The 23,471-nt window shown below is 48.0% G+C and overlaps 9 protein-coding genes across 9 annotated transcripts; 5 read left to right on the top strand and 4 right to left on the bottom strand.

Moving 5' to 3' along the window:
• Positions 1-1,761: 1,761 nt before the first annotated feature.
• On the top strand, positions 1,762-4,842 carry BKA55DRAFT_678754 (uncharacterized protein). The gene is made up of 2 exons (XM_046198153.1): positions 1,762-2,272; positions 2,322-4,842. Exons 1-2 carry the CDS (start codon positions 2,110-2,112, stop codon positions 4,676-4,678), a joined length of 2,520 nt encoding a protein of 839 aa, XP_046045372.1. The 5' UTR covers positions 1,762-2,109; the 3' UTR covers positions 4,679-4,842.
• An 885-nt stretch (positions 4,843-5,727) lies between these two features.
• BKA55DRAFT_520417 (aspartic peptidase domain-containing protein) lies at positions 5,728-7,026 on the top strand (the record flags this gene model as incomplete). The annotated part of the gene is made up of 3 exons (XM_046188419.1): positions 5,728-5,826; positions 5,887-6,043; positions 6,092-7,026. 3 exons carry the CDS (start codon positions 5,728-5,730, stop codon positions 7,024-7,026), a joined length of 1,191 nt encoding a protein of 396 aa, XP_046045371.1.
• A 1,335-nt stretch (positions 7,027-8,361) lies between these two features.
• On the top strand, positions 8,362-11,323 carry BKA55DRAFT_577639 (uncharacterized protein). Its single transcript, XM_046193627.1, has one exon. It carries the CDS (start codon positions 8,759-8,761, stop codon positions 10,901-10,903), a length of 2,145 nt encoding a protein of 714 aa, XP_046045370.1. The 5' UTR covers positions 8,362-8,758; the 3' UTR covers positions 10,904-11,323.
• BKA55DRAFT_577638 (uncharacterized protein) lies at positions 11,303-12,947 on the bottom strand. The gene has a single exon (XM_046193626.1). The coding sequence runs from the start codon at positions 12,809-12,811 to the stop codon at positions 11,555-11,557; it is 1,257 nt and encodes a 418-aa protein (XP_046045369.1). The 5' UTR covers positions 12,812-12,947; the 3' UTR covers positions 11,303-11,554.
• A 133-nt stretch (positions 12,948-13,080) lies between these two features.
• On the top strand, positions 13,081-15,010 carry BKA55DRAFT_577635 (CRAL-TRIO domain-containing protein). Its single transcript, XM_046193625.1, has 4 exons — positions 13,081-13,537; positions 13,641-13,690; positions 13,779-13,902; positions 13,978-15,010. The coding sequence occupies exons 1-4, from the start codon at positions 13,370-13,372 to the stop codon at positions 14,647-14,649; spliced, it is 1,014 nt and encodes a 337-aa protein (XP_046045368.1). The 5' UTR covers positions 13,081-13,369; the 3' UTR covers positions 14,650-15,010.
• Positions 15,011-15,131: 121 nt separating this feature from the next.
• On the bottom strand, positions 15,132-17,635 carry BKA55DRAFT_520582 (uncharacterized protein; the record flags this gene model as incomplete). The annotated part of the gene is made up of 3 exons (XM_046188436.1): positions 15,132-15,611; positions 15,662-15,852; positions 16,165-17,635. Coding segments are annotated over 3 exons (2,142 nt in total), but the record flags the coding sequence as incomplete, so codon positions are not given.
• A 638-nt stretch (positions 17,636-18,273) lies between these two features.
• BKA55DRAFT_741449 (NADP-dependent oxidoreductase domain-containing protein) lies at positions 18,274-19,608 on the top strand (the record flags this gene model as incomplete). The annotated part of the gene is made up of 3 exons (XM_046201472.1): positions 18,274-18,653; positions 18,704-18,897; positions 19,043-19,608. Exons 1-3 carry the CDS (start codon positions 18,472-18,474, stop codon positions 19,606-19,608), a joined length of 942 nt encoding a protein of 313 aa, XP_046045366.1. The 5' UTR covers positions 18,274-18,471.
• Positions 19,609-19,800: 192 nt separating this feature from the next.
• BKA55DRAFT_693995 (uncharacterized protein) lies at positions 19,801-20,133 on the bottom strand (the record flags this gene model as incomplete). The annotated part of the gene is made up of 1 exon (XM_046199985.1): positions 19,801-20,133. The coding sequence occupies one exon, from the start codon at positions 20,131-20,133 to the stop codon at positions 19,801-19,803; it is 333 nt and encodes a 110-aa protein (XP_046045365.1).
• Positions 20,134-20,714: 581 nt separating this feature from the next.
• Positions 20,715-23,002, bottom strand: BKA55DRAFT_596998 (Cupredoxin; the record flags this gene model as incomplete). Its single annotated transcript, XM_046196018.1, has 9 exons — positions 20,715-21,098; positions 21,144-21,418; positions 21,532-21,759; positions 21,809-21,953; positions 22,005-22,057; positions 22,111-22,245; positions 22,285-22,612; positions 22,670-22,739; positions 22,809-23,002. 9 exons carry the CDS (start codon positions 23,000-23,002, stop codon positions 20,715-20,717), a joined length of 1,812 nt encoding a protein of 603 aa, XP_046045364.1.
• Positions 23,003-23,471: the final 469 nt, after the last annotated feature.

The raw sequence follows: 23,471 nt of genomic DNA, 5'->3' as shown, positions 1-23,471 counted from the left end.
TAGACTTATTAATTTATAAAATACCTTAAATTTATAATTTTTTTAAGCTTATAAATCCTCTTAATAAATATCTTTATAATATAAAATTACTTAAAGGAATTTTAATTATTAAGTTTATTAAAGAAATAAGTTTTTATTTTATAATTAATAATATCTTAATTAAAAGTTGTTTATTTTAATAATAGTTTATTTTATTAATTAATAATTTATTTTTATAATTATAATTATTTTCTTAAAAATCTAATTTTAAGACTTTTAATTATTAAACTATTAATTAATTAATTATCCTATCTCTTTAAGGCCTTTCTAATATAGCCTAGCTAATCTCTAAAAGAGGGGTAAAATATATATAACTCTTCTATTTTAGGAAAAGCAGCTCCTTTGACCAAAATGCCCTGCTAATTGGCATTCGGCGGTTTGACAAAAGCGTTGCGGCTGCAGTTGCATCACCACCAAGTGTCCCGAGGCCAACCACGTCCGACCATTCCGAGATACATAAGGTAACATCTCGGTGTGATGATCCTCCCAGCCTTTTCTTAAACCCGCAGAAGAAATGCTTCCCGTATTCCAAAAGCATCGAAATGGTTGAGGGCTGGGAAACTCGTCTCTTCAACACGTAAGCCTTTAGACTCAAGGTGTGCGGAACACACATGTCCTCTTAGGATGACACTTGTGACGGACTCTCGTGAGTTATGTCCTCTTTATGGTGAAACTCATAACATGGTCTCATAAGTTGGCCATCCAATCGTTGTCAGTTGCATTCGTCTAACATGGACTGGGTATGTATTTTCCTCTTTTCCCGCTTCTTATAAGTGAGATGACTGGAGTGCAACATAATCGTAAGTGTACCAAAAACCCTATCAATGATATAAAGAGTACCCAAAGGTCATGTAATGAGAGACAAAATGGATAAAACAATCATCTTGAGCAGCGACTTACTCTCATTAGTCAGTAAGAAAAGTCACAGTCTATGGTTATACGATGCTTACCCTGGTATGAGGCTACCCTGTAAGTGATTTGCATTCAAGGTCACGAAATAAATATACGAAAAGCCAACGCTATCACACACAAAACGTCCAGTAGAACTGTAGCTTATGCTCTAATTTCGATCGCACCGAACGATGTGTGCTTTGGCTTTCAGTCTGTTTATATTTGAAGCAGTCAGTTTTCCCAAAGTCCGATACAATCATCAAACGGGAGAGAATTGCGGGAGGAAAGAATTATCGTAGAGGTCGGACGGATATAATACTACACAAATATGACCATTAGGACATCGCCTTGAACCATGTTGATTCTCAATTCTTCACTACGATTGGATGATTGGTGATTTGTTTTCTGATGATGATGGGAAACGCGTCAAGTGAGTGGCCATTAACACACGAGCGCCGAGACATTGAGGCCTCTCTTTCACGCGCCTTCATTACCTTGATTGGCTGGGATAAAATGTTTGCAGAAGCTTGGACAGAGGATGATATGCATAATCTCGATGCGAAATTAATAGGCCGGGGTCATGACTAGATCGGAAACCGAGGAAAAGTCGATAGATGTGAATATTATGTTCAAATACAGTCAGAGAATATACAGTCTGAGGTTTTCTTTTCTTTTTCTGTGAACCTTAAGTTAACGTCATTGCAGATTCTTGGTCGCCTCTGCATGGGTCGAGTCCACAACCTTGAAAAAAAGACCTTGAGCCCAGACCATCTTGGCGCTGGCGTATACACCAGCCTTCCTATTTTCCCCTTTAGACATTCCTCAACGAGGGGAAGCCCCCGATATTAACGGTTTATTGTTAATTTAGTTTAGCTCCCCTAATTAATGTCAACGCTTTTTTATGAAGATTCCCCTGAAGGAGATATTGCCACAGTATTCTAGACGATCTCGAATACGATAGATCTTCCTTCTTTGCCGTATCTTCTTTCTCATCTTCTTGTCATGAGACTTTCACTTCGCTTGCACTAATGACAGACGGTAAAAGGTACCACCCCTCCTCTGTCGACGCATGCATCACGCCAGGAAATTGAAGCCATTGATACACCGACTATTGCATGTAAGTTGGGCTAAGAACCGCGTTTGCAACTTGATCTTCGCAATATCACATCAAATCGAATAATGGGCTTCTCAAGAGTGAAAGACGACTCGCCGCGATCTTCGAGGTCGCGCTTCTCTGCCTCTGATGAGGGTCCTTTATCGCCGGATAGCTTCTTGGGACACTATCCGTGGCCGAGCACAAGCACTGTTGCTCATAAGCGCTATGAAACGCGTCACGTTCCAAGTAAGACGCCACATCTCTTGACAAGAGTTTAAAAATACTGACTTTATAGATGATGCGGATAAAGCAAAGCAGATTGAAGCATTCTATCACGATCTCATCTGGTCGGATCCTTCACAAGAAAAGGATGCGCTCAGAACACAGCAGGGGCCGCGAGCGCCCAAGACCTGTGAATGGATTATGAATGTGCCAGAAGTCAAGAGCTGGCTTCAACCAGAATCAGAAAACCAGCAAGTTTTATGGCTTTCTGGAACTCAAGGAAGAGGAAAGTCGACATTGGGCGTCTATCTCGCCGAGAGGCTCACAAGCAACTTCGCGACTGATCCCACCAACACCTGCGCGTACTTCTTCTGCGACCCAAATGATTCGCAAAGGAACACTGCTCAGGGTATTCTACGAGGTCTCCTCACTCAACTCTTTCAGAACCACCCCCACTTCCTCAGCGACAGAATCCGCAGAAGACACGCGCATCGCGGGTCTCGAGTCTTTGAGAAACCTCAAGCACTGTGGAACTTGTTAGTCGAGGTTGCTTTCAGATCTGACCGTCGCATCTTCTGCGTCATTGACGGGCTGGACGAGTGCGACGTAACCTCTCGAACTATTCTGTTGGAGTTGATGGAGCAGACGTTCCATGGCCCAGAACCAGCCGTGAATCTCAACCTTCTTATCCTAAGTCGACCAAGTTCAAAGATTTATGAATACCTGGGCGAGTTTGTCCACCGAGATCTCGACTCATTCTCCCAGTCAAAGCAGGATGTTGAGATCTTTATTAACCAGCGCGTGCGACACATCGCGATCAAGCGAGGATGGTCAGGGACAAGTACCACCCAGGTGAAACGAGTATTCCAAGCAAAGTCGGAGTACAACTTCCACTGGGTGCGATTGGCCAGCGAGAGCATCTGCAAGCTCCGTTGTGCTGAGGATGCAATCAAGTTCCTCAAAGGATTACCCAATGGCTCAGAACTGCCCACCCCCAGCGCATCGACAAACCACAAACGCGATAATCTTGAGCACTTGGGATTTGGCAACACAGATGAAGATAGAGAAAAGCACCATGCGCGACTCAAGTCGCCATTTGTTAGTGCGATACTCACCGGAAGAGTCGAGATGCTGGCGTTTCTTCTCAAAAAGGGTGAGCCTTTGACTCCTTATACCATTCGAGCAGCAGCAAGATGGGGATGTCCTGGAATGCTGGAAAAGATCATGACACTTCGACAAGATGAAATCTCACGCGACCAAGATCTTTCTTGCTCTGCGGCAGAGTGTGCAAGCGTAGAGATGATGGATCTTATTTTCGATCATCCCGAGTTCAGATGGAGCGACGCAGCCATGATCGGAGCGATAAGAAATGAACGGCATGGACTTCAGATACTCAGGTTGCTGTTTGAACTCCACGGAGATGATATTGAACTTGATGAGTGGATGATGGAGAACATCGCGGGCATATGTCACCCAAGGACTATGGATTATCTGCTCACACAACATGGAACACGGATAGAAATCACACCGACCGTTGCCGAGAAGGCTATCGAGAACCGTCAGGGCCCCGCCATGCTTAGAGTTCTTCTCAAGCATCGAGCACATGAGGGCTTTGTCGATGAGAAGCTCATGACACTAGCTCTCGCCAACACCCGATGCCGACCTGACTTTATGGCCATCTTTCTCGAAATGCCAGCATCTCAAGTTCAATTCACAAAACAAGTCGTGTTAGCTGCGATAGCTTCACCACAGAAAGATACCGACGACTGGGCACCTGAAGTTCTCGAGATGCTTCTTGCCAACCGTGCTGCCGACGTTGACATCGACGAGGAGATCGCCATTGAGACATTATGGGAGCTTGGCTTTCCTGGCCTGCAAGTTCTCTTTGAGCACAAAGACGAGAGCGTACGAGTCACACAGCCGCTCTTGGACGCTGCAGCAGGTGTTTGCTCAGCGAGGGAGTTTGTTGTGTTGGCGGAGAGAGCTGAAGATGAGTTCAAGATCACACAAGATATGCTTATCAACACGACCTCCAACGTGCGACATGGCGATAGATTGTTGCCTGTCATGTTGAGATATCTCAAGGGTTCTTTGACCATCGGCCAAGATGCTATTGAAGCATTCCTGAAGGCCGGACAGATTGGCTTCAAGGGCTTGCTTATACTCTTACTAAGAGACCGTGGCTGCAGCGTCAACCTTACAAGAGGAGCATTGCGTTCTTGGATCCGAGACGACCAAGTCTGCCGTGGGAGTCTAGCATTCCTTTTTGTTGCACTTCATTCTGGATGGTGCAAATTATCGGATGATATGACGGGCTCCAGGTTGGAGAGATTGGAGGAACTGATCAAGCACTATGCTGAGTTGGATGATGTGCGGCAAGTATTTGCTGAAGCGATGGAGCGTTCCAAGAAGGAGATGCGAGGATCTTGAGTGTTATGGTTTGATGTTGCCAACGAAGTTATGATGACGACTTTTATGACGGATAAAGGCACAACCAGGTGGTTGTAGCTATATATAATACAGGATGGTTCATTGGGATAAGGGCATTTGTTATAAGGATATTATATATTTAATAGAGTAGAGATATTTTCTGGGTATAACTTGTTTCATTCCACTTATATTTCGTTATTGTGATTGTCTAGACGGTCAGAATGTATCCATCTGACGATCAGGAACAAGGCATGATGGAGGATCCGAGCTAAGTTAGAGCTGTGTTTAACCCCAGAGTGCTATGCTAAGGTAGTGTTAGCTTCAATGGTACTACGTTGTAAGTTAAGCTATCAGGAACACTAACATAAATATCTCACCGCAAACGCGTGAGCAAGCCAGGGGCATCATACGAATACTACGTGCATGTCACACTCATCATAGATGATCAACCTCTGACGAATCTTCCACGACAACAGCATAAAAGGGAAGTGTTCCAGACCCTGGTAAAGAGTAACAGCACGTTTGTTGTTTGTTCCTGATACGCTTGACTTGGCGCTGATAAGATGAGACACACGTACCTAGGCATGATGCCTAAGGCGGAAAGGCTTGGAGCTGGTTGCCGAGCAGGGAAAGTGGATACGAATGGTGCGTCATTGCCAGACAAGCAAGACCAAGTCACAAGGTCATGAGCAGGGGAGTCTTCACCAAAAGACTAAAGTCCGGAGGCGTAACTTACGAATCCAGGCAGGTGCGAGGTGCGAGACCAGGCCACACCCACCACTTACCGCCGAAACAGGCCGCAAGCACGCGCAATAAGCTTCCCCCAGCACAGCTTGGACAGTGCTTTCCTCCGCCTCGCTTGCCTTCTTACCTCTCCCGTCGTTATTAACCAACCATCTTATCTCCTCCAACTCCATCTTGCATCTTGCATCTCAACTCACCATCTGCATCTGCATCTGCATCTCCATCACCATCACAGCTCGTAACATTCTTGTCGAGCTCTTCCATCATTCTATCACTTGGTCGCATTATCGACCCGATTGTCCATCATGAAGGGCGCTCTTCTTACTGCTGCCGCGCTTCTGGGCTCTGCTCAGGCCGGTGTTCACAAGATGAAGCTCAACAAGGTTCCTCTTGCTGACCAGCTTGTATGTTTGATTCCCATGATAATTGCGCGTTCCATTAAAGCCCTCTAACACGATTCCCAGGCTACCAACTCCGTTGAGGACCACCTCCAGAGCCTCGGCCAGAAGTACCTCGGTGCCTCTCGCCCCAAGAATGCCGCCGATTACGCCTTCGCTACCAACACCGTCAATGTCGAGGGTGGCCACCCCGTCCCCGTCTCCAACTTCATGAACGCCCAGTGTAAGTATCAGTAAAATCGCCAATCTTAGCCATCACTAACCGCCCCAGACTTCTCCGAGATCACCATTGGTACTCCTCCCCAGAGCTTCAAGGTCGTCCTCGACACTGGTAGCTCCAACCTCTGGGTTCCTTCTCAGCAGTGTGGCAGCATCGCCTGCTACCTCCACTCCAAGTACGACTCGTCCGCTTCCTCGACTTACAAGGAGAACGGCACCGAGTTCGAGATTCACTACGGATCTGGCAGCTTGTCCGGTTTCGTCTCCAACGATGTTGTCTCCATCGGCGACCTCGAGATCAAGGACCAGGACTTCGCCGAGGCTACCAAGGAGCCCGGCCTGGCCTTCGCCTTCGGTCGCTTCGATGGTATCCTTGGTCTCGGCTACGACCGCATTGCCGTGAACGGCATGGTCCCTCCCTTCTACCAGATGGTCAACCAGAAGCTTCTGGATGAGCCTGTCTTTGCTTTCTACCTTGATGACCAGGAGGGTCAGAGCGAGGCTACCTTCGGTGGCATCGACAAGTCCAAGTTCTCTGGAGACATCGAGTACATTCCTCTCCGCCGCAAGGCTTACTGGGAGGTTGACCTCGAAGCCATTGCTTTCGGCGATGAGGTTGCTGAGCAGGAGAATACTGGTGCCATCCTTGACACCGGTACCTCCCTGAACGTCCTCCCCAGCGCTCTTGCTGAGCTCCTGAACAAGGAGATTGGTGCTAAGAAGGGCTACAACGGCCAGTACACCATTGAGTGTGACAAGCGCGCTTCTCTTCCTGACATCACCTTCAACCTTGCCGGATCCAACTACAGCCTCCCCGCCACCGACTACATCCTCGAGGTTCAGGGCAGCTGTATCTCTACCTTCCAGGGCATGGATTTCCCCGAGCCTGTAGGACCTCTTGTTATTCTCGGTGATGCTTTCCTCCGACGATATTACTCTGTCTACGACCTCGGCAAGAACGCCGTTGGTCTGGCTCGTGCCAAGTAAAGATACCTATGAAGTTTTTATGTGTATGAATTACCAATAGCGAATGGAACACGCAGCATGGACATGGCTTTGGATACTGGCATGGGACTAGTTTGAATTGTATGACAGACCATGAGCGGGAGGAATTGAGAAGATGGCTTCTCGTACCTGTTGCTCAGTAATATGAAACCTATTGACTCTTTGCCTACTGTTCTGTTAATGATTTGATGGTGCTTATGATAGGATGAGATCATATTAAAGCTTACGCACTGGGGTAAATGGATACCATGATGATGATCATGATTACGCTAGACCTGCAGCCGCTCTGTGGGTGTTAATGAGCTGGCTGTTGAGTAACAAAGAGCTCGAGGTGGATGGTACTTTTCTTCACAAGAATGCTATGTCTTGTTTGTAGAACATTCACCAGAATTTAAGCATTTTCATTATTTCATCCCCTTTTAAAATAAAGAATCATAGTAACATTTGGGTAACCCAAGATGATCATGTTCTACAACACTGTATGCACCTTAAACCGTTGCACCAGCTGAGTCACGTGCATGATGTGGCTCCTGAGGCTTCAGTTCGTAAAAAGGGACAGAGTGGGGCCGAGATTGGCAAGCGACAAGTAAGGGACGAGGTACAAGGTACTTGGCGATCGAGGAGACACATTCTTCCCCCCAGGCTCAGGCTGAGCGCAAAGCAAAGCAAAGCACAGCCAAAGCAGAGAGAGCCAAAGGCAATCAATCATCCTCCCCCCATTTTTCGACTCGAACTATTGCTTTGAGACGTGTTTGTCGCGTAGTTTACGAGTCGATTACTTCTTGTTACATCGATTGACTGTACGATTGTGTCGTGGGTTTACTCGATGGAATCGAATCGTTTGCGCTTCTTCAACCGCTGTTGAATCCATACCTACTAAAGTTATTAACTTATTATTTACCTGGAGTTGCACCAGCGACTGAGGACCTTGGCCCCCCCATACCCATACCCATTTCTGCCATCCACTACCGCTGTCATTCCAGCTCCAACTGCTGCTAACAGGAATCACTGACTGCCACTGCAACTACCGCGTATCGCGACGAGGCGCGGCCAACGCCCCGACGACGGAACCAAAACCATCCAAGGCTCTTTTTTGAAGCCATCATGACCACGCCGACCATGGCCCAGCCCACGGCCATCCAAGCCAACGGCACCTCAGAATCCCCCAGCCTCAACAAAGCGCAACCTGTCGCTCCGGGAAAGCGAAAACGCGAGACGGAAGAAATGGAAGACCGCGATGAAGACAATGCTTCCGAGGAGCAAAAACCTGCCATTACAAATGGAGAGCCCAAAAAGGACCAACGCGACGTGATAAAATCTTTCGTCGAAGTTCTGAGCAGGTATGCCTGCTTTTTTTACCACTTCTTTTTCCATCGCATCGCAACTTTGTCGCGAATGACTTCTCCCTCAAATCCACTAACCCATCGCCAATAGCTACGACATCGGTCCCTCCATCCTCAAGCGCCCCTTGCCAGAATCCTCTGATGATGAGCAAGATGAACACCGAGCCAAGCGCCAAAAGTCGACCGATCTAACCACCATCTCCGAGAAGGCTGCCGCGAATGCGTACGAGGATCTAGACCAAGTGGCTAATGACCTGGTCTCTGCACTCCAAGCCGCTCTCAAGGATATCAAGACTAAGCCAGCCGACGATGAAAAGGAAGCGACCAACGAGGAATTGAGAGCGCAAATCTCGGACTTTAAGGAAAAGGCTATGCAACTTCTTCGACGAGAAAAGGCTTACCCGAAAACTTCGGCCGATCCTCTTCCCGTCGAGGCAAAACTTCCACCATCTCCTCAGAAGGGAGAGTTGGTACTGTCTCTTGTTGCATATGCACCTCAGGAGAGAAGACTGTTCTCCAGTCTCCCAATTTCCGATGAAGCCAAACTGCGTGATGTGCCCTTACCCCAGGGAATGTCATTAACTCATGTTATGCCCACGACGCCTCATGAGCGAACACAGACTCTTGGAGATTTGTTTTCGTCACCAAAGAACCTGCCGCCTCTGCAGCCACCCAAGCAGCCCAAGACGCAAGCCAAGGGCAACGTGCTGGACTTTTATCGACCAGAACTGACAGATACCTCCAAGTTTCGAAATGCGTCTTACTTCACAACCAAATTGACTGCTGGGTGTTACCTCGACTACAGCAATGCGACTCCTTCATCACAGACCATCACCAAGCAACGAGAACGTGCGCAAAGTCTAGCGGGAAAGCGACCCTCAACTACTGAACTCGAATTGCACGAGATGGAATCACTTTTCCGAGGCGCCTTTTCTAGCTTCGCGCCGTGCAAGGATGATTCAGGAGCTGTTGTACCGTCGAGTGTTGCGGGTCGAATGTGGTGGCAGCGATCGGGCCACCGATCTTTCCAGAACATGATTGAGGTCGAATATTATGGTGGTGCTGACAGTGAGGAAAAGGCCGAAAAGGATGAGGCTATGGACATCGATGAGAAGGCTATCCAAGAAGCGATTGATAATTGGGATGAATCAGTTGTTGATCCGTCACTCGAAGAGGCTCTGGGCACAAAACGGGCAGATGAGGAGAAGGAAGTCGATGAGATTCTGGAAGAAGTCAGCGACATGATTGAGACCCTGTCTTCTTATCAACGCATCCGAAACCTTAACCTCCCGAACTCGCAAAACCGCTCATCAAGCGACCCAGTCAACGGCGATATGCTGGCTACTCCCGGACCTACTCCTTCGGAAGGCGAGCAAGCCACATATGAGATGCTCAAGGCGCAGCTTGCTTTGATCATCAAGACACTACCGCCATATGCTGTCGCTAAGCTGAATGGAGACCAATTGGAGGACCTTCTTATCAGCACCAAGGTTCAAGTTCAGACTGATAAGTACAAGGGAGTTATGGAGGAGGATGAGGCGGGTGTTCAGGCTCGGCTGAGAGCTCAGCAACAAGCTGCCCAGGCTAATGCCCGGCCGCCGCCTCAACGTACACCTAGTGTATCGGGAATTTCTTACGGGCATCATACTCCCCAGAACCAGTACGCAACCCCTCAACGAACCCCCTCTATGCAACAGCAGCAATACTATCGACCTGGGCCTACGCCAAGCTTTACACCCGCACCACGACCTATGCCCGCTCAACCTAGACCTCCTCAACCTAACCAGTATTCTCGATCCAATGGTTATCCTGCTCAATATGCCACACAGGTCGCTAAAGCCCAAACTCCTTATGGCCACCAAAACATGCCGCAGTATGTTTCTCAGCCAAGACCTCAGTTTGGACAGATGCAGGCTCAGCAGGGAACTCCCAGTGCTCGATTCGCTTTCCAACCAGGCTATCCACAGCAACAAGCCGCTACGCCCTCACAGCCCAACTTTGGGGCTTACACTAACGGTCAAGCTGTGCCGCAGCGCACGATGTCTCCTCAGGTCAACAGACAGGCCTACAGTGCTTCGCCTAATGTGCAGCAGCCTCCGCGATATGGTACGCCGAATCAGGCTGTGGGCAATCAAATGAATAGGTACCCGAGCAACCCCCCTCAACAAGGAACGCCTGCTCAGAACCCTGGACTTACAGGATACCACACCGTTATCCCTGAAGCGCAACAGCAGCGGATTCTCGAACAAGCCAAAGCCAGGGTCGCGGCCCAAGAGCGGTCTACTATGTTCGCTGACAAGATCACTCAGCCTGGTACTCCTGGTTATGGCCAAGCCGGGACTATGGATTCCAGCCGACTTGCAGCTGCGCGAGCAAGTATTGCTTCTCAGCAAAAGCCTCCGACTCCCAATTCTCAGCGATCGAGTATGAGCGGGACTCCAGGACCACCACCTCCGCACAAGGTGACTCCTGTTCCTGTCCCACCGATCCCAGGCATGCAGCAGAAGCCATTGTAATAATCGACACATTGTGGTTCTTTTGGAAACAGAAGACGTGGAAAGGAAGTAGTCAGATATGATATCATCAAGGCAGACTTAGGGCATGGGAGGAACGAGAAGGGGGCTCAGGGGAGGCGTTTAGAGGGTGGATTCTCGATTTGTTTTTATTAGCTACGTTTTTCTGAGGAGTTGGTTTTTTGACTCAACCAGGGAAAAAGGGACGAGAGACATATTATTTTGTCATTACAGTGAAGAACGAGGACTAGGTGGAATTTTCCATCGAGTTGTTGACCTGGAGGTGGAAACTCCTGGTTGTGTAATCCAAGACGCCGAATTGGCGCGTGTATGCAGATGAAAAAAAAAAGGTACACTATTGCATTGATACTTAATATGTTTACGCTATGGAGTTTTTTCTGTGCCAGTGAGAGATGTCAAGGGTCCTGGGTGGAGTGGGTATGTGTATGTCATGATATGAAGAAGGAGGATAACTACAGGGGTAAAATAAACATATTGAGTTGGTTATCAATTCTATTGAGCTGAGGGGTATCTATCAAGCCAGTCCTGGAGGCACATATTGTCTCAAACTATTCCCAAACCATAGTTGTTATACATGGAGTTTTTCCATTCAGTCGTACAAAAGTTCTAGAGATTTACGTCCAGAATGGCGATCTATACCGGTGGTGTCACCACAGGCTTTGGCAGTTCAGCCGCAAGCTTCCGCTCTTCCCGTTCCTGGAGCATCTCAAGCACAATGCGACGTAACTCAAAGATTACCTCAACGGCAATGAGCACGATGATGATCCATTCTAGGCGAGTGCCATGTTGCTCACTGGACATCTCGCGCAGAACACTGGCGATTTCGGCGGCGTAGTCCATCTTTTGGTTCAATGCGCGGATACGCACGTTTACATCGAGTGCACGACCGACTTGCTCGTAGTAACCCTCGAGACCAAGGTCTGAGCTGGTGTCCCAGAAGATATCGGGTAGAGAGTCGGTTAGTTCAGAGTAATGGTTGAGACGGGCACGAAGACTCAGGAGTTCGCCTGTCTTTTGTAGGATGAACTTTCGACCAAGAGGTACACCGGCACCTTGTGAGAGTAGTGCGGGGATGTTGCGTGTGCTTTCAAAGTACGACGTCAAAGCCGTTTCAAGAACAGCAAGTTTTGTGCTTCGAGCCAGACCCGATGAGAAGGCAACCTTCGCTAGAGTAGTGTCTAGCTTATCAGCTTCCTTGTGCTCCTTGCGAGTACCAAGAACAATAACATCGCCCTTAAGCACACTTGCTTCTCGGTTTGTATCGGTTGTGAATTCGAGATCCTCAAACTCCCGACTTTCAATGGAATGCGCTTCTTCAGCAGCGCGCATGATCTGTCTCGTAACGACATCTGGGGGCAGCGACCATGTTACAATCGTGCCAGACGGAAAAACGAATATGTCTCCACCATTTACACCTCTTGCATGGACCACCTCGTTTGCATCGAATCCCGTGCCATCCGGATCAATGTCGAAACCATGCGATGAGAGAATCTCAAGAACAACCGGCATCTTGAAAGATTCTGCAACGCAGGTTGCGCTGACGACATTGGAGGGTTCATCGCTGGGACTTCCTTGCGCTGTTGCGCCTCGTTTTGGCTGCTGGGCAATGATGGCAACTCGACGAAGTGAATTCTTGGCTGTATTTGATCGGGTAGGCTTTCTCTTTGAAGAAGCTGGACCTTTCTCTTCTTTGGAAAGTTCAGGTGCGGAGCGGGAACCGTCGTCGACTTGGGACAGGTAGGGATTTGAGGTGAAGAAGCTTCGCTTTCGAGGGAAGCTGGCCAAAGATGTGAGATGGAATTGCCGATGAGGCCTCAGCCGTGGCCCGGCGACTGAAGTGTGAAAGAGGCGGGCGACATTGAGGGTGATTCTCTGGGAGGAATTCCTCATGATGTGACAACAATTATGCCATTAAAGGTGAACTCTTGGTGGGTTGACTCAATCAAAGTATTGAGAATAAACCAATGTCGAATCAAAAGATGTCGACTACCAAAGACATTGACATCGGAAGCGGGCCCGATGATGAGATAAAGAAATCAGTGATAAGATAAGACAGAGAGTAAGTTATCGAATTATCTGCATGTGAGAGACCACGTGATACCCCTCAACGGAATGTGGCTTTGCTAGACCGCTTCGGGAGGCATCTCGGACACCCATGACGAAGTCCCACCGTAGGGAGATCCATCTCTAGGGGAGACCAGACAAGCCCAGAAACGGTTAATTACGCTACGGCTACGCTACGCTTCTCATCTCAACACCGACCGACCCCGAACAGGACAGGACGACTTTAAATTCAGAGGAGGCCCCCTTGACTTGAACTCTTCATCAACCTCTTGGCGTCATTCTTCGCCTCTTTTAATTCATAAACTCCGCTGTTTTTTATCACCGCGGGCTCTTTCTTCTTTTTTTCTCCCCTCTTCTCTACCCCACCATCTAACATCTATCACCATGGATCTGAACCCCAAGTACGACAACTATGACTTCCCCATCAAGGGCCCTGAGAAGCAGGATGGCCACGCCGGCTACCTCACAGAGGACCAGATCGCCAAGCTTCACCAGTTCCGCATGATGCTCGAGTCCGAAGGTTGCACTGATCGATTGGACACCTTGACTTTGGTACGAGATACACCTTAACCTAGCTAAGCTTGCTTCCTGGACCCTGGAAAAAAAGGGCCATGTAACGCGACACAGCAAATACTGACAACGACCTTCTCTACAGCTTCGATTCCTCCGAGCGCGCAAGTTCGATGTCGAGGCCGCCAAAGCCATGTAAGACTTTTTTGCCCTTCCTTTCCATCTCATGGCGGTGGAACGAGAATTGTGCTGGTAGCGACAGGGGGGCTGACCGCCACTATAGGTTCTTGGATACTGAGAAATGGCGAAAGGAGGTTAAGCTTGACGAGACTGTGCCTATCTGGGACTATCCCGAGAAGGCTGAGATCGGAAAGTACTATACTCAGTTCTACCACAAGACCGACAAGGTATGGCAAGCTGGTGACGACGAGGGAGAGCCATCATGAGGACATATGTTGACTAATGTTTTTTTTCTTATACAGGATGGCCGACCCATCTACATCGAGACCCTTGGTGGTATTGATCTGACCGCCATGTACAAGATCACCAGCGCTGATCGCATGCTCCTGAACCTCGCTGTCGAGTACGAGCGCGTCGCCGATCCCCGTCTTCCTGCCTGCTCCCGCAAGGCCGGCCACCTCCTCGAGACATGCTGCACCATCATGGATCTCAAGGGCGTTTCCATCACCAAGGTTCCCCAGGTCTACTCCTACGTCCGACAGGCCTCTGTCATCTCCCAGAACTACTACCCCGAGCGTCTCGGCAAGCTGTACATGATCAACGCCCCCTGGGGTTTCTCCACCGTCTGGAGTGTGGTCAAGGGCTGGCTCGACCCCGTCACCGTCTCCAAGATCAACATTCTCGGTTCTGGATACAAGAGTGAGCTCCTGAAGCAGATCCCCGCCGAGAACCTCCCCAAGCAATTCGGTGGCGAGTGTGTGTGCGAATCTGGCTGTGAGAACAGCGATGCTGGTCCTTGGCACGACCCTGAGTGGGCTCGTCCCGCTTGGTGGGAGAAGAAGCAGGATGCCACCGTCATCGAGAACAAGGGCTCTGAGATCGAGGAGCCCGCAAAGGCTCCCGAGGCTGCTCCTGCTGCTGAGGGTGCTGATGCTACCCAGACTGCCCCTGCTCCCGCCCCTGCTGCTGCTTAAAAAAGAGTAAATGTACCAAGGTGAAGAATACGGAAGAAAGATAGACGGGCGGTTTTGCTACGTCTTAATATAGACCACATATTTTCTCTCGTTTACCATGCTTTTTTTTCTTTTTCAACAAATGGGGGTTTGAGAGGTTGTCTGAACGGAGATATATATGGTTAAAAACATGTTGGAGGGGAGTAGGGCGGAGCATGACGTTTGTAGGGAGCACAAAAAAAGACTTCCAGCCCCCTTCTTGTTCTGCTCGGTGTATAAACATGCTCATGTGGATGTTTTATTTCGTGTGTGCCTAGACTTACGTTAGATGTTGGCTGCCGATGACTGCAATAATTCTCAACAATAGACGTGGTCTCGAGATTTGTGTTATAAAATGTGAAGTGATATTGCCGATTAATCCAATCCAATGCGCCCCAACTCCCCGTTCGTAATACACTGATTGCCGCCCTGGGTATATATGTAAGGAAGATCAAGGATGTCTTTTATCGTCCCTGCGTAACGACATACTCGCCCGCCACGCGCGCCCTCTCCATCTTGGCTACCACAGCAGGCATATCGCGCTTCAATCTTCCTAGACCCTCAACAGCTCTTCGAAATCCTCTCTCCACGCCATCTTGTCTCTCCAGCGGTTGAACATCCAATTCCACTTCAGCGGCCTCTGCAATGACCTGCTGTTTCCGCGCTTCAAGCATATCGTCATCGCGCTTTAGACTATCGCGTAATTGCTCGGCCTGCGCCTCGGCTGTTGTAGCGGGTACAGAGCGTTTCAACGCCGCAACGTCCTCGAGAAGCTTCTCTTCCTGTGTGATCAAGTCCGCGACGCGCCGACGTTTGCGCGTATCGAATGGTTCGTAAACGGTATCGGGCTCGGCATTTGATTCGGAGAGGAAAGAGTCTGGAGATACGGGGAGGCCGTTTATCGAGAGATTTGGAGAGGCGAGGGAGAATGTTTTGTCGATGTACTGATGTCGTTAGTTCTGTGTCATAAGATAGATTCAATGAGGGACAGTACCTCGTTGACGAGCTTTTCTATCTGATTTCGCAGCTCATCCTCGCCATCATTACCCTCTACCACGGGAAATGCTTCGTTGAGTCGTTCTGCGGCTGCGCGACGGACGTTGGCAATGAGATATGAGAGATCGTCGGGTGTTTGCAGCTCGATCTTGCGCTGGACTTGGGCGACGACAGATTCAGAGTCCATGACTATTGTTCTTCAGAGAAGAAGGGGAAAAAAAAATAAGAGTTACAGGAGAGGGGATAGTAGAGGAAGGGTTGTGCTATCAAGGTGCTTGACGGTGAGTGCCCCGCGGCCGCGTTAGTCAATTGTTTACTTTGAAACTCCGGGCGCCGACTCGGAAACGGAGACGGGGCTTATCTTATCGCTTAATATGTCACCTCCAAACGCCAGAACATGAACTTGTAAATAATTCATTACTAACTAAACTTGCAAATCACGCTGATACTTGAGATCAAAGCATTGCTGTATTATTAATCGTTCTCATATGCCGTTCCAACCTTGTTCGCTCACGCTGTACTCTGAAATGAGAGTCCTTCTGTTGACTCCCTCTTGCTCTCGCTTACAGTAAAGCAAGATCTTGTCCATCGGGGCACCTGAGAGTTCTGCCTCAACTTCACTCATTCTGCGCGACTCCGGTAATAATGGCACCTGGTAATCCAGATCGCGCATTGGGGTATTCAGCTGAAAGTCATCCCCCAGCTCAACGCCCTCGTAAAAGTCCCCCTCTTCCAACTCAACAACCATTTTAGCGACACATGCTGCAATGTGCGCATCCCAAATGCCTTCTCTGTGAGGACTTGTTCTGAGGAGTTTAATAGCTTCAGCTCGAATGCGGTGAACGCGACATTTGACTGCTGTGAAATAAAGTGGCGGTATCCAGCCCATGTCGATGATTGACCTAGGCATGCAAGTCGTCATGATAAACAGCGGCATTTCGTCCTCCAATTCATAATGAAGCGACAATTCCCATAATTTTGTAAGTTCTTTGATGAGTAAGATGAACTTATCGGTACAGGAGTCGTATATGGTCTCGTTGTTGTGTATGCAAGTCTCAGCCATGACGTTTGTCATGGCGTAGTGTATCCTCAGAATCTGACATGCCTTTTGCAAGTATATGTCTGAGTCACCTGGTCGCGCTTTCATAAAATCTTGAAACATGACCTGCCATTGCGCGAGCCTTGTTTTGACGAGTTGCTGGGCTGTATGCTCCGTTGCTGTTATGGTCCGCTGGCGGGCTCGATGGGTAAGGTGGAATATCTGGTTGTAAACAAGCTCTAACCCTTTCCACGCATCGTTGAGATTGGCGAACGATTCAAGAAAACTCTTCTCTGGGTGATGAGCTGGCTGTAGAATAACACATGAGTGGTGGTACAACAGTCTGAATAGCTCAACCTGGATATGCAGCCTTGACAGGGCCTCCACAATCCAAGCATCGGTCGATTCATGACAGGGCTTCAGCGCCAAGATGCCCGAATTGGCTTCAGGAAGACCCTGCATCTGCCAAAGAATATCAAGCCCATTCTTCAGGTGAAGCTGCGCCGTAGCAAAGTGGCCCCGGAAGAACTCCAAGCAGACAAAGACAATGCAAGTGATGAGCGCCACACGACACGATTCTCTATCCTTGGCGTTGAAATGTGGCTGCAGATGTGCAATAGCCTTGACGTACTGCTGCAGCGTAAACTGTTCCTGTTGGCTCATTTGAGACTTGGGGGAGTTTCTATGTATGTCCAATGTCACAACACCCTTCTTATGCGCCGAGCTGAGCGCCAGGAGGGCATGTAGTACAGCGGGTTCTCTAGACCCAGCCTGGAAGACGAGGGTGTTCCAAAAGCCAGAAGAGAAAGTGGCTGATATCTTTGTAGAAGTGCGACACTTGAACCAGTCAAAGTAGAGCTTCTCGTTGGCGTTTAGTGAGAGGACGAGGGTTGTCTCTAGAGGAGTGCCAAGGGTGAACTTGGGCCGGGATTGCGATTGGGAATGGCATTGTTGTGTAAGAGCGTGTGATCCTCCGCCCCAGATGCCGTATCCGTCGCATACACGACCTGTTGATAAACATCTTTGACAAGCTGGACGACCTTCGTCACATTTGACTTTTCTCAATCTAAGTCATTAACCTCGGTTCTCTTGTCGTCTCTACTCTCTTGTCAAGTACTCACTTGCATGTTTTACAACCAGATTTGACCTTGGATTTTCCCTTTCGAGCCATTTTATGAAACAACACAACAGGGAGGAAACGAAATTGATTTGTCTGCTCGGAAACTTTTAGATCTGCTTGGTTATCAATCTAAGCGGAGATGGCATTTTGGCGTCGTTGAACGTGCCCCTAGAGCTTATAAGTCGGGAATATTCTTGCTAGGCCCGTGGGTTGGGGGCGCTAATAGAGGGACTACGTACTGAGCGTGCCCTGCCACCCCGCGGACTACTCCGCTGACGAGATCGTCATCCATATCTGCACTTCCTATTGGCTTGCTCGGAAACCACGAGGTTTGATTGGTTGAGAAGTTGAGTGTCAGAACCTTGGGTGTAAGAGTGCCAAGATAGTACTTGTACATAAGTTTGTCCGCCTCGGAAACTTTCAAGGATCTGTTATGTGATACAGTTGAGCCGGAGATAAGAGTCGAGACCATCGCTGTCAGATATGTTCATTGTCAAGTCCAAACTCCGTGAGAATGCATCAGATTATCTTGAATTTGGATAGTATAAAAGTGCACTTTCGAAGCCAGTAACTATGGATTCTCTACAGGATAACCAGTTCAACAGCACAAACAAATCCAAAAGACTAAATTATTCAAATTCTTATAATCATGTCAGCTACAACTGTCCCTCGAGTCCCTCTTGGCAAGAATGGCCCTCTCGTCTCCCGTATGGGCTTGGGCACAATGGGTTTAACCCGTCCAACCTATGGAGCTATCCCTATCCAAGACGAAATATTTGCGTTCCTTGATCATGCTTATGAGGCCGGTGCAACATTTTGGGATAGTGCTGAGTAAGTTCCAAAGTCTGACTGCATCCAGATACTAGCTAACCACAGATAAGCTACTATAACGACTGCGAGGAAATCATTGGAAAGTGGTTCAAACGAACTGGCAAACGAGATGATATCTTTCTTGCAACTAAGTTTGGATACGTCAAGAACAGCCAGACCTTTGAGCTCAACACTTCGTATAAGCATGTCAAGCAAGCACGTGCTGAGAGTCTACGGCTCTTGGATATCGAGACTATCGATCTCTGTAATTATAGAACTCTGAGCGGAAACTCCAACTATAACTGATATAGACTATCTGCACACGCCCAATCCCGAGACTCCTGAGAAAGACGAGAAACTCCGACTGAAAGCTTCTTAGTGAAGCAAGATTAAGCATATAGGACTCTCAGCTGTCACCTCAGCCACTCTCCGCAGAGCCGTCAAGATCGCCCCAGTTGCCGCGTTTCAGATCGGATACTCTGCATTCGAACTCTACTGCGAGGGAGAAAAGGGAACTCACATCCTCGACACGTGCCGGGAGCTTGGTGTAGCCGTCGTTGCAGCAATGCCCCTTGGCCGAGGTCTTCTGACCACTAACTTCATCGACGGAACAGCATCTGGACACCAAGGCAACGATGTTAGATATCAGCTTATCCCTCGATTCATGGGCGAGAACCGTGAGAAGAATATTCAGCGTGTGAGCCAGTTTAAGGGGCTGGCTGATAAGAAGGGAATAACTATTGCTCAACTTGCGATTGCGTGGCTGTCAAGGCAGGGTGATGATATTATTCCGATTCCTGGGACTAAGAAGATTGAGTATTTCGATGAGAACTGGGCTGCTCTTGATATAGTTCTCAGTGATGAGGAAGAGGCTGAGATCAGGAGCTTTGTGGAGAAAGAAGATATTGCTGGTATGCCACTGCCTCCTGCTCTCGATGGTTGGTTATTCAGAGATACAAAGGAGGAGTCTGGATGAAATTGCTAAATTTTGATACCTGTTTATATCAAACGAATACAAAAAACAATGCTTTGAATTTCAAACACCAAAAGGCCCAATATACCGACTCAGCTTCCTCTTCACCTCATTGATCTTCCTCTCATCGATAGCATCATGCACCTTCAAAATCTCCAGAACCCCATAAATGAAATCCTTACTATTATTACGCATTCACCCCTCTGTCAGGCTCCACAACGGCGAGATACGAGTCATGTTCACAAGACTCTCAAACCACTCCGCGTTGACTGTGCACAACTCTTCCCAGGTGACATAGGATGGAAGCATACACGGGTTATGCGAATGCTGATAGATTTTGCAGAAGTTGCCGCGGTGCGCTCGAATAACTTCGAAGTTTTGCCAGAGATGAGTAACTGTATTGTACGCAGAAAGCGTCCATTGAAAGTCTCGGTCGAGATCAGGGGTGGAGATTGTGATGAAGATTTGGACGGTATGTGGTGGGTACCAGGCTGGACGACGACTGTAAAGGTGATAGTTGTAAGACATGGCGACTAGATAGATTGGTCAGTGTAGAAGAAAATTGGTATGGATATGCTTGAGGAACTCCTGGCATGAGAAAGCTGCTCCGTCTTATAGGACGAGACTCGCCGTGAACAAAGGACAAATAGACCACAAAGGTTCTTTGATCAGAAGAATTTCATTGTAGTGGTTCAAGATTCAATGTAGCTCATCATTAGACTGTCCAGAAGTCATTATTTGAAATCGATGGCAGATGTAATCTGATCAGACGAAATCTGAATCAGGCTTCCGTTTCGTCTGTTTGTCAAAGACTGGATGAAATCTCTCATCCCTTATGAGGTCACCAGTGAATGTACTCAAACTCTGTATCAAAGCATTCACCATGGGTCATGAGGTAGGAGTGAAGAGGTGAATAAGGTCATGCATATTCAGTGTGTAGGGCATCAATGCCAGAAACCCCTTCGCAGAGAATTCTCATGTATGCATACAGGTCTGTGCTCACCAGTGAAACTAGAAAGCTGAAGAGGGTGAACAATAAGTTTCTTACTGATAAACAAGTAGATGCGGTTCTAGTACCTCAAGTATTTTCCAAGCGTAGTCCAGTTAGATCAAACACCAGAATCATCCTGGAATATACCCACAGGATTCCAGTGATTCTTCCGGTTTCCATACCAATCCTTCCACTTCTTGCAGCCATCATTGATCTGCTTCAGTTTCTCCGGAGTCATCATCTTCCTCAAGTCCTCCTCACGCTCCATAATCTGCAACGCCAATCCGCTCGAAGCATGCCAGGCAATATGGCAGTGGAACAGCCAAGAGCCAGGGTTATCAGCTTTGAAGGCGACAATAAGGTATCCTCCTGCTGGAATCAGTGCTACATCTCGTCGAGGTGGGTTATCAAATTTGAGTGCGATGGGGTTGTCTGGATCATCGATCTGCGAAGAGTTTGAGCCTTGAGCGAGAAGGGAAAAGTCATGGCCATGAAGATGAAGCTATAACCGTCAGTAATGCTTTATCACAAACTGGACTGAGCTTACTGGATGGGCAAGCGAGATGAATGTCCTGTTATTCCCAAGCTCCTCCGTCGCTGGAGCTGTGATGACAAGATAGACCCATCCGTCTCTGTTCTCTGCTGGAACAATCACATAATCGCCAGGCCATTCTTTCTTTTCGTCAAGTAAAGTGATAGTCGGCTCCGAGAAATTGAGCCATAGAGGCTGTGCGCCGAAGGCCCACCAGCTGAACTTATCTCCAAGATGAGGCCTATTCTTCTCCTGCTGCAGGCCAAGTTGAAGATCCTTGCTTTTGTCTCCTGTAACCTGTTAGTAAGAGACCTAAACCAAAATTTCGACAAGCAGATACTGACTCTTATAAAGTTCAACAGATGGGATCGACCATGGCAGGACAGGCTTCAAGTTCTCATACTTCTCATCGCTGCAAGCTTGTTCCACTCTCCTCTCCACGTCTGAGGTACAGCTTTGCTCTTAGAGTCGTATCTAAGAATGCCCTGGCGTTCATCTGGCTCGTTACCATTCTCGAACCCTTTGCAGCCGTCTGCGGGAACTGTACGAATCCAGTAGTTCCCATCGTCTGATGCAGGATATTTGGTAGTGTTTGTAGGGTTGGCATGGAGAACGACATGATATCTTTGGCCTAGAGGCTGTCAGTTGCATATATTAGTAGCGGCTACATGTTGACTTACCAATTCCCACCAAGATATGGTCTACTGTATAGGGATGAATCGGAACAAAGTCGGAACTCATGACCTCAAAGTGGTGATTATCGATACTGAAAAGGAACGTGGTGTCGATGGATGTGTTGATGATACGTAGGAGGTATTTCTTGCCCTGCAACGAGAGTTAGCACCATATAAAGATCCTTCTATCACAAGTTATCACCTTGGTTACGGTAATGTTGTACCGTTCTCGCGGAAAGCTACCAGCAAAGTTTCCTAAAAGAGCACTGTAAGCATTGAAACAAGATAGGTAAGCCGATGTGTCTTACCAATTCCATTCATCAATATGCTATTCATCTGAGGACGAGTCGGCACGCCTGTAAGTTCTCTCTCCCACTCCTGAAAAGCACTTCGATGGTTCCAATCCGTGATAAGAATAGGATCCTTCGCTTCATCATAGTGAGCTGATTACGGTCCAAAGATTGTTATAGGTCCTGCTAAACCGTCGGCGTATGGTAGAGAGTAGTGACTATGATACCAAGAAGAACCATACTGAAGGGCACGAAACTCGTATGTGAAGGTATCATTGGGGGCGATGGGGCATTGAGTGACGCCGTTTACACCATCCATTTCCATGGTGCCATTCTGCCTAATACCATGCCAATGGGTCGTAGTGCCGTTATATCGCAGTTTATTTGTGACATGGACTCTGATGAGATCACCCCAAAAAGCTTTGATCCATGGACTGGGGTAAGTTTGGTTGAAGACCTTTCCATACCGGTTATCAATACCGTCGCCGTTGATGGTCTTGTTGTTAACCTCAAGCCAATACTGCAGACATCAATCAGCAATCTATCTCAAGTGTTAACCATGTTAGTGACAGCTTACCTCTCGAAGCACTCCAGGCGGATACATAGTCTCATAGTCAGCATGAATACTGAAATTATGTCCATCTGAGCTCCTCAGCCAGCAGTGTCGATTTTCCGGGGTAGAGCATGGTTTCTAGTCATTTCCAAGCTCAGGATACCTGCAAGTGAAGTCTTCGTCGGGTGAATCGGGGCCATTTGGTGCTGGGAACTTTGGATAGCTCTTGGATATCTGGTTATGTTCGAAAGATAAAACGGGCTGTTCGGAATCACCTCCGATATGCTCATGAAATGGAAGTGAGAAGAAGGTGACGGTGTATACGATGAACGTCTTACACGCGTTGTAGAAACCCATTTTGGGTGGAACTATACTGATGTCTGCAGCGAAGCCTGAAAGATGAAATTTTCGACCTACTCAGAAATATGAAGCTCGAGTAAGATGGTGAATGGGAGAGAAGAGAAAGGTCTCAGAAGGAGAGTTCCCTCCATGTCATTTCTTGGGATTGAGTTTCTTGTTTCTTGCGTCTGTTTACCTTGGTCCTTTGAGTATGTGACAAGCTATTTCACAACCTACACAACACAAAATCGTCCGTTTGTAGTCTCGTCACATCTCTTCTATTCAACCTGATCGAATCCCATGGCAATATTTCAGCCATTAGCTAAAGATAGTCTGAGCTCAGCTACAGTAAAGCAGCAAAAGTTGTCAAAGCTCTCCCGATCTGGTCATCAGCCGCACTCTAGCTTGAGCCACCATTGCTTTCCCCTCATTGATTGGAATGTCATACGAGAGCGTTACTTCAAAGAGAGAAGATAAACCCGCTTCT

This window comes from Fusarium redolens (genome assembly GCF_020744475.1).
Source record: "Fusarium redolens strain MPI-CAGE-AT-0023 chromosome Unknown BKA55scaffold_15, whole genome shotgun sequence".
NCBI lineage: Eukaryota > Fungi > Ascomycota > Sordariomycetes > Hypocreales > Nectriaceae > Fusarium > Fusarium redolens.
The sequence above is the reverse complement of the archived record's forward strand: the minus strand, read 5'-3'. Positions and strand labels throughout refer to the sequence as shown.

Coding starts and splice junctions, on each gene's coding strand:
- BKA55DRAFT_678754 (XM_046198153.1), top strand. CDS start 2,110: ATGGGCTTCTCAAGAGTGAAAGACGACTCGCCGCGATCTTCGAGGTCG. Junction 2,273..2,321: donor TGAAACGCGTCACGTTCCAA/GTAAGACGCCAC, acceptor CTGACTTTATAG/ATGATGCGGATAAAGCAAAG.
- BKA55DRAFT_577639 (XM_046193627.1), top strand. CDS start 8,759: ATGCAACTTCTTCGACGAGAAAAGGCTTACCCGAAAACTTCGGCCGAT.
- BKA55DRAFT_577638 (XM_046193626.1), bottom strand. CDS start 12,811: ATGAGGAATTCCTCCCAGAGAATCACCCTCAATGTCGCCCGCCTCTTT.
- BKA55DRAFT_577635 (XM_046193625.1), top strand. CDS start 13,370: ATGGATCTGAACCCCAAGTACGACAACTATGACTTCCCCATCAAGGGC. Junction 13,691..13,778: donor GTCGAGGCCGCCAAAGCCAT/GTAAGACTTTTT, acceptor CCGCCACTATAG/GTTCTTGGATACTGAGAAAT. Junction 13,903..13,977: donor TCTACCACAAGACCGACAAG/GTATGGCAAGCT, acceptor TTTCTTATACAG/GATGGCCGACCCATCTACAT.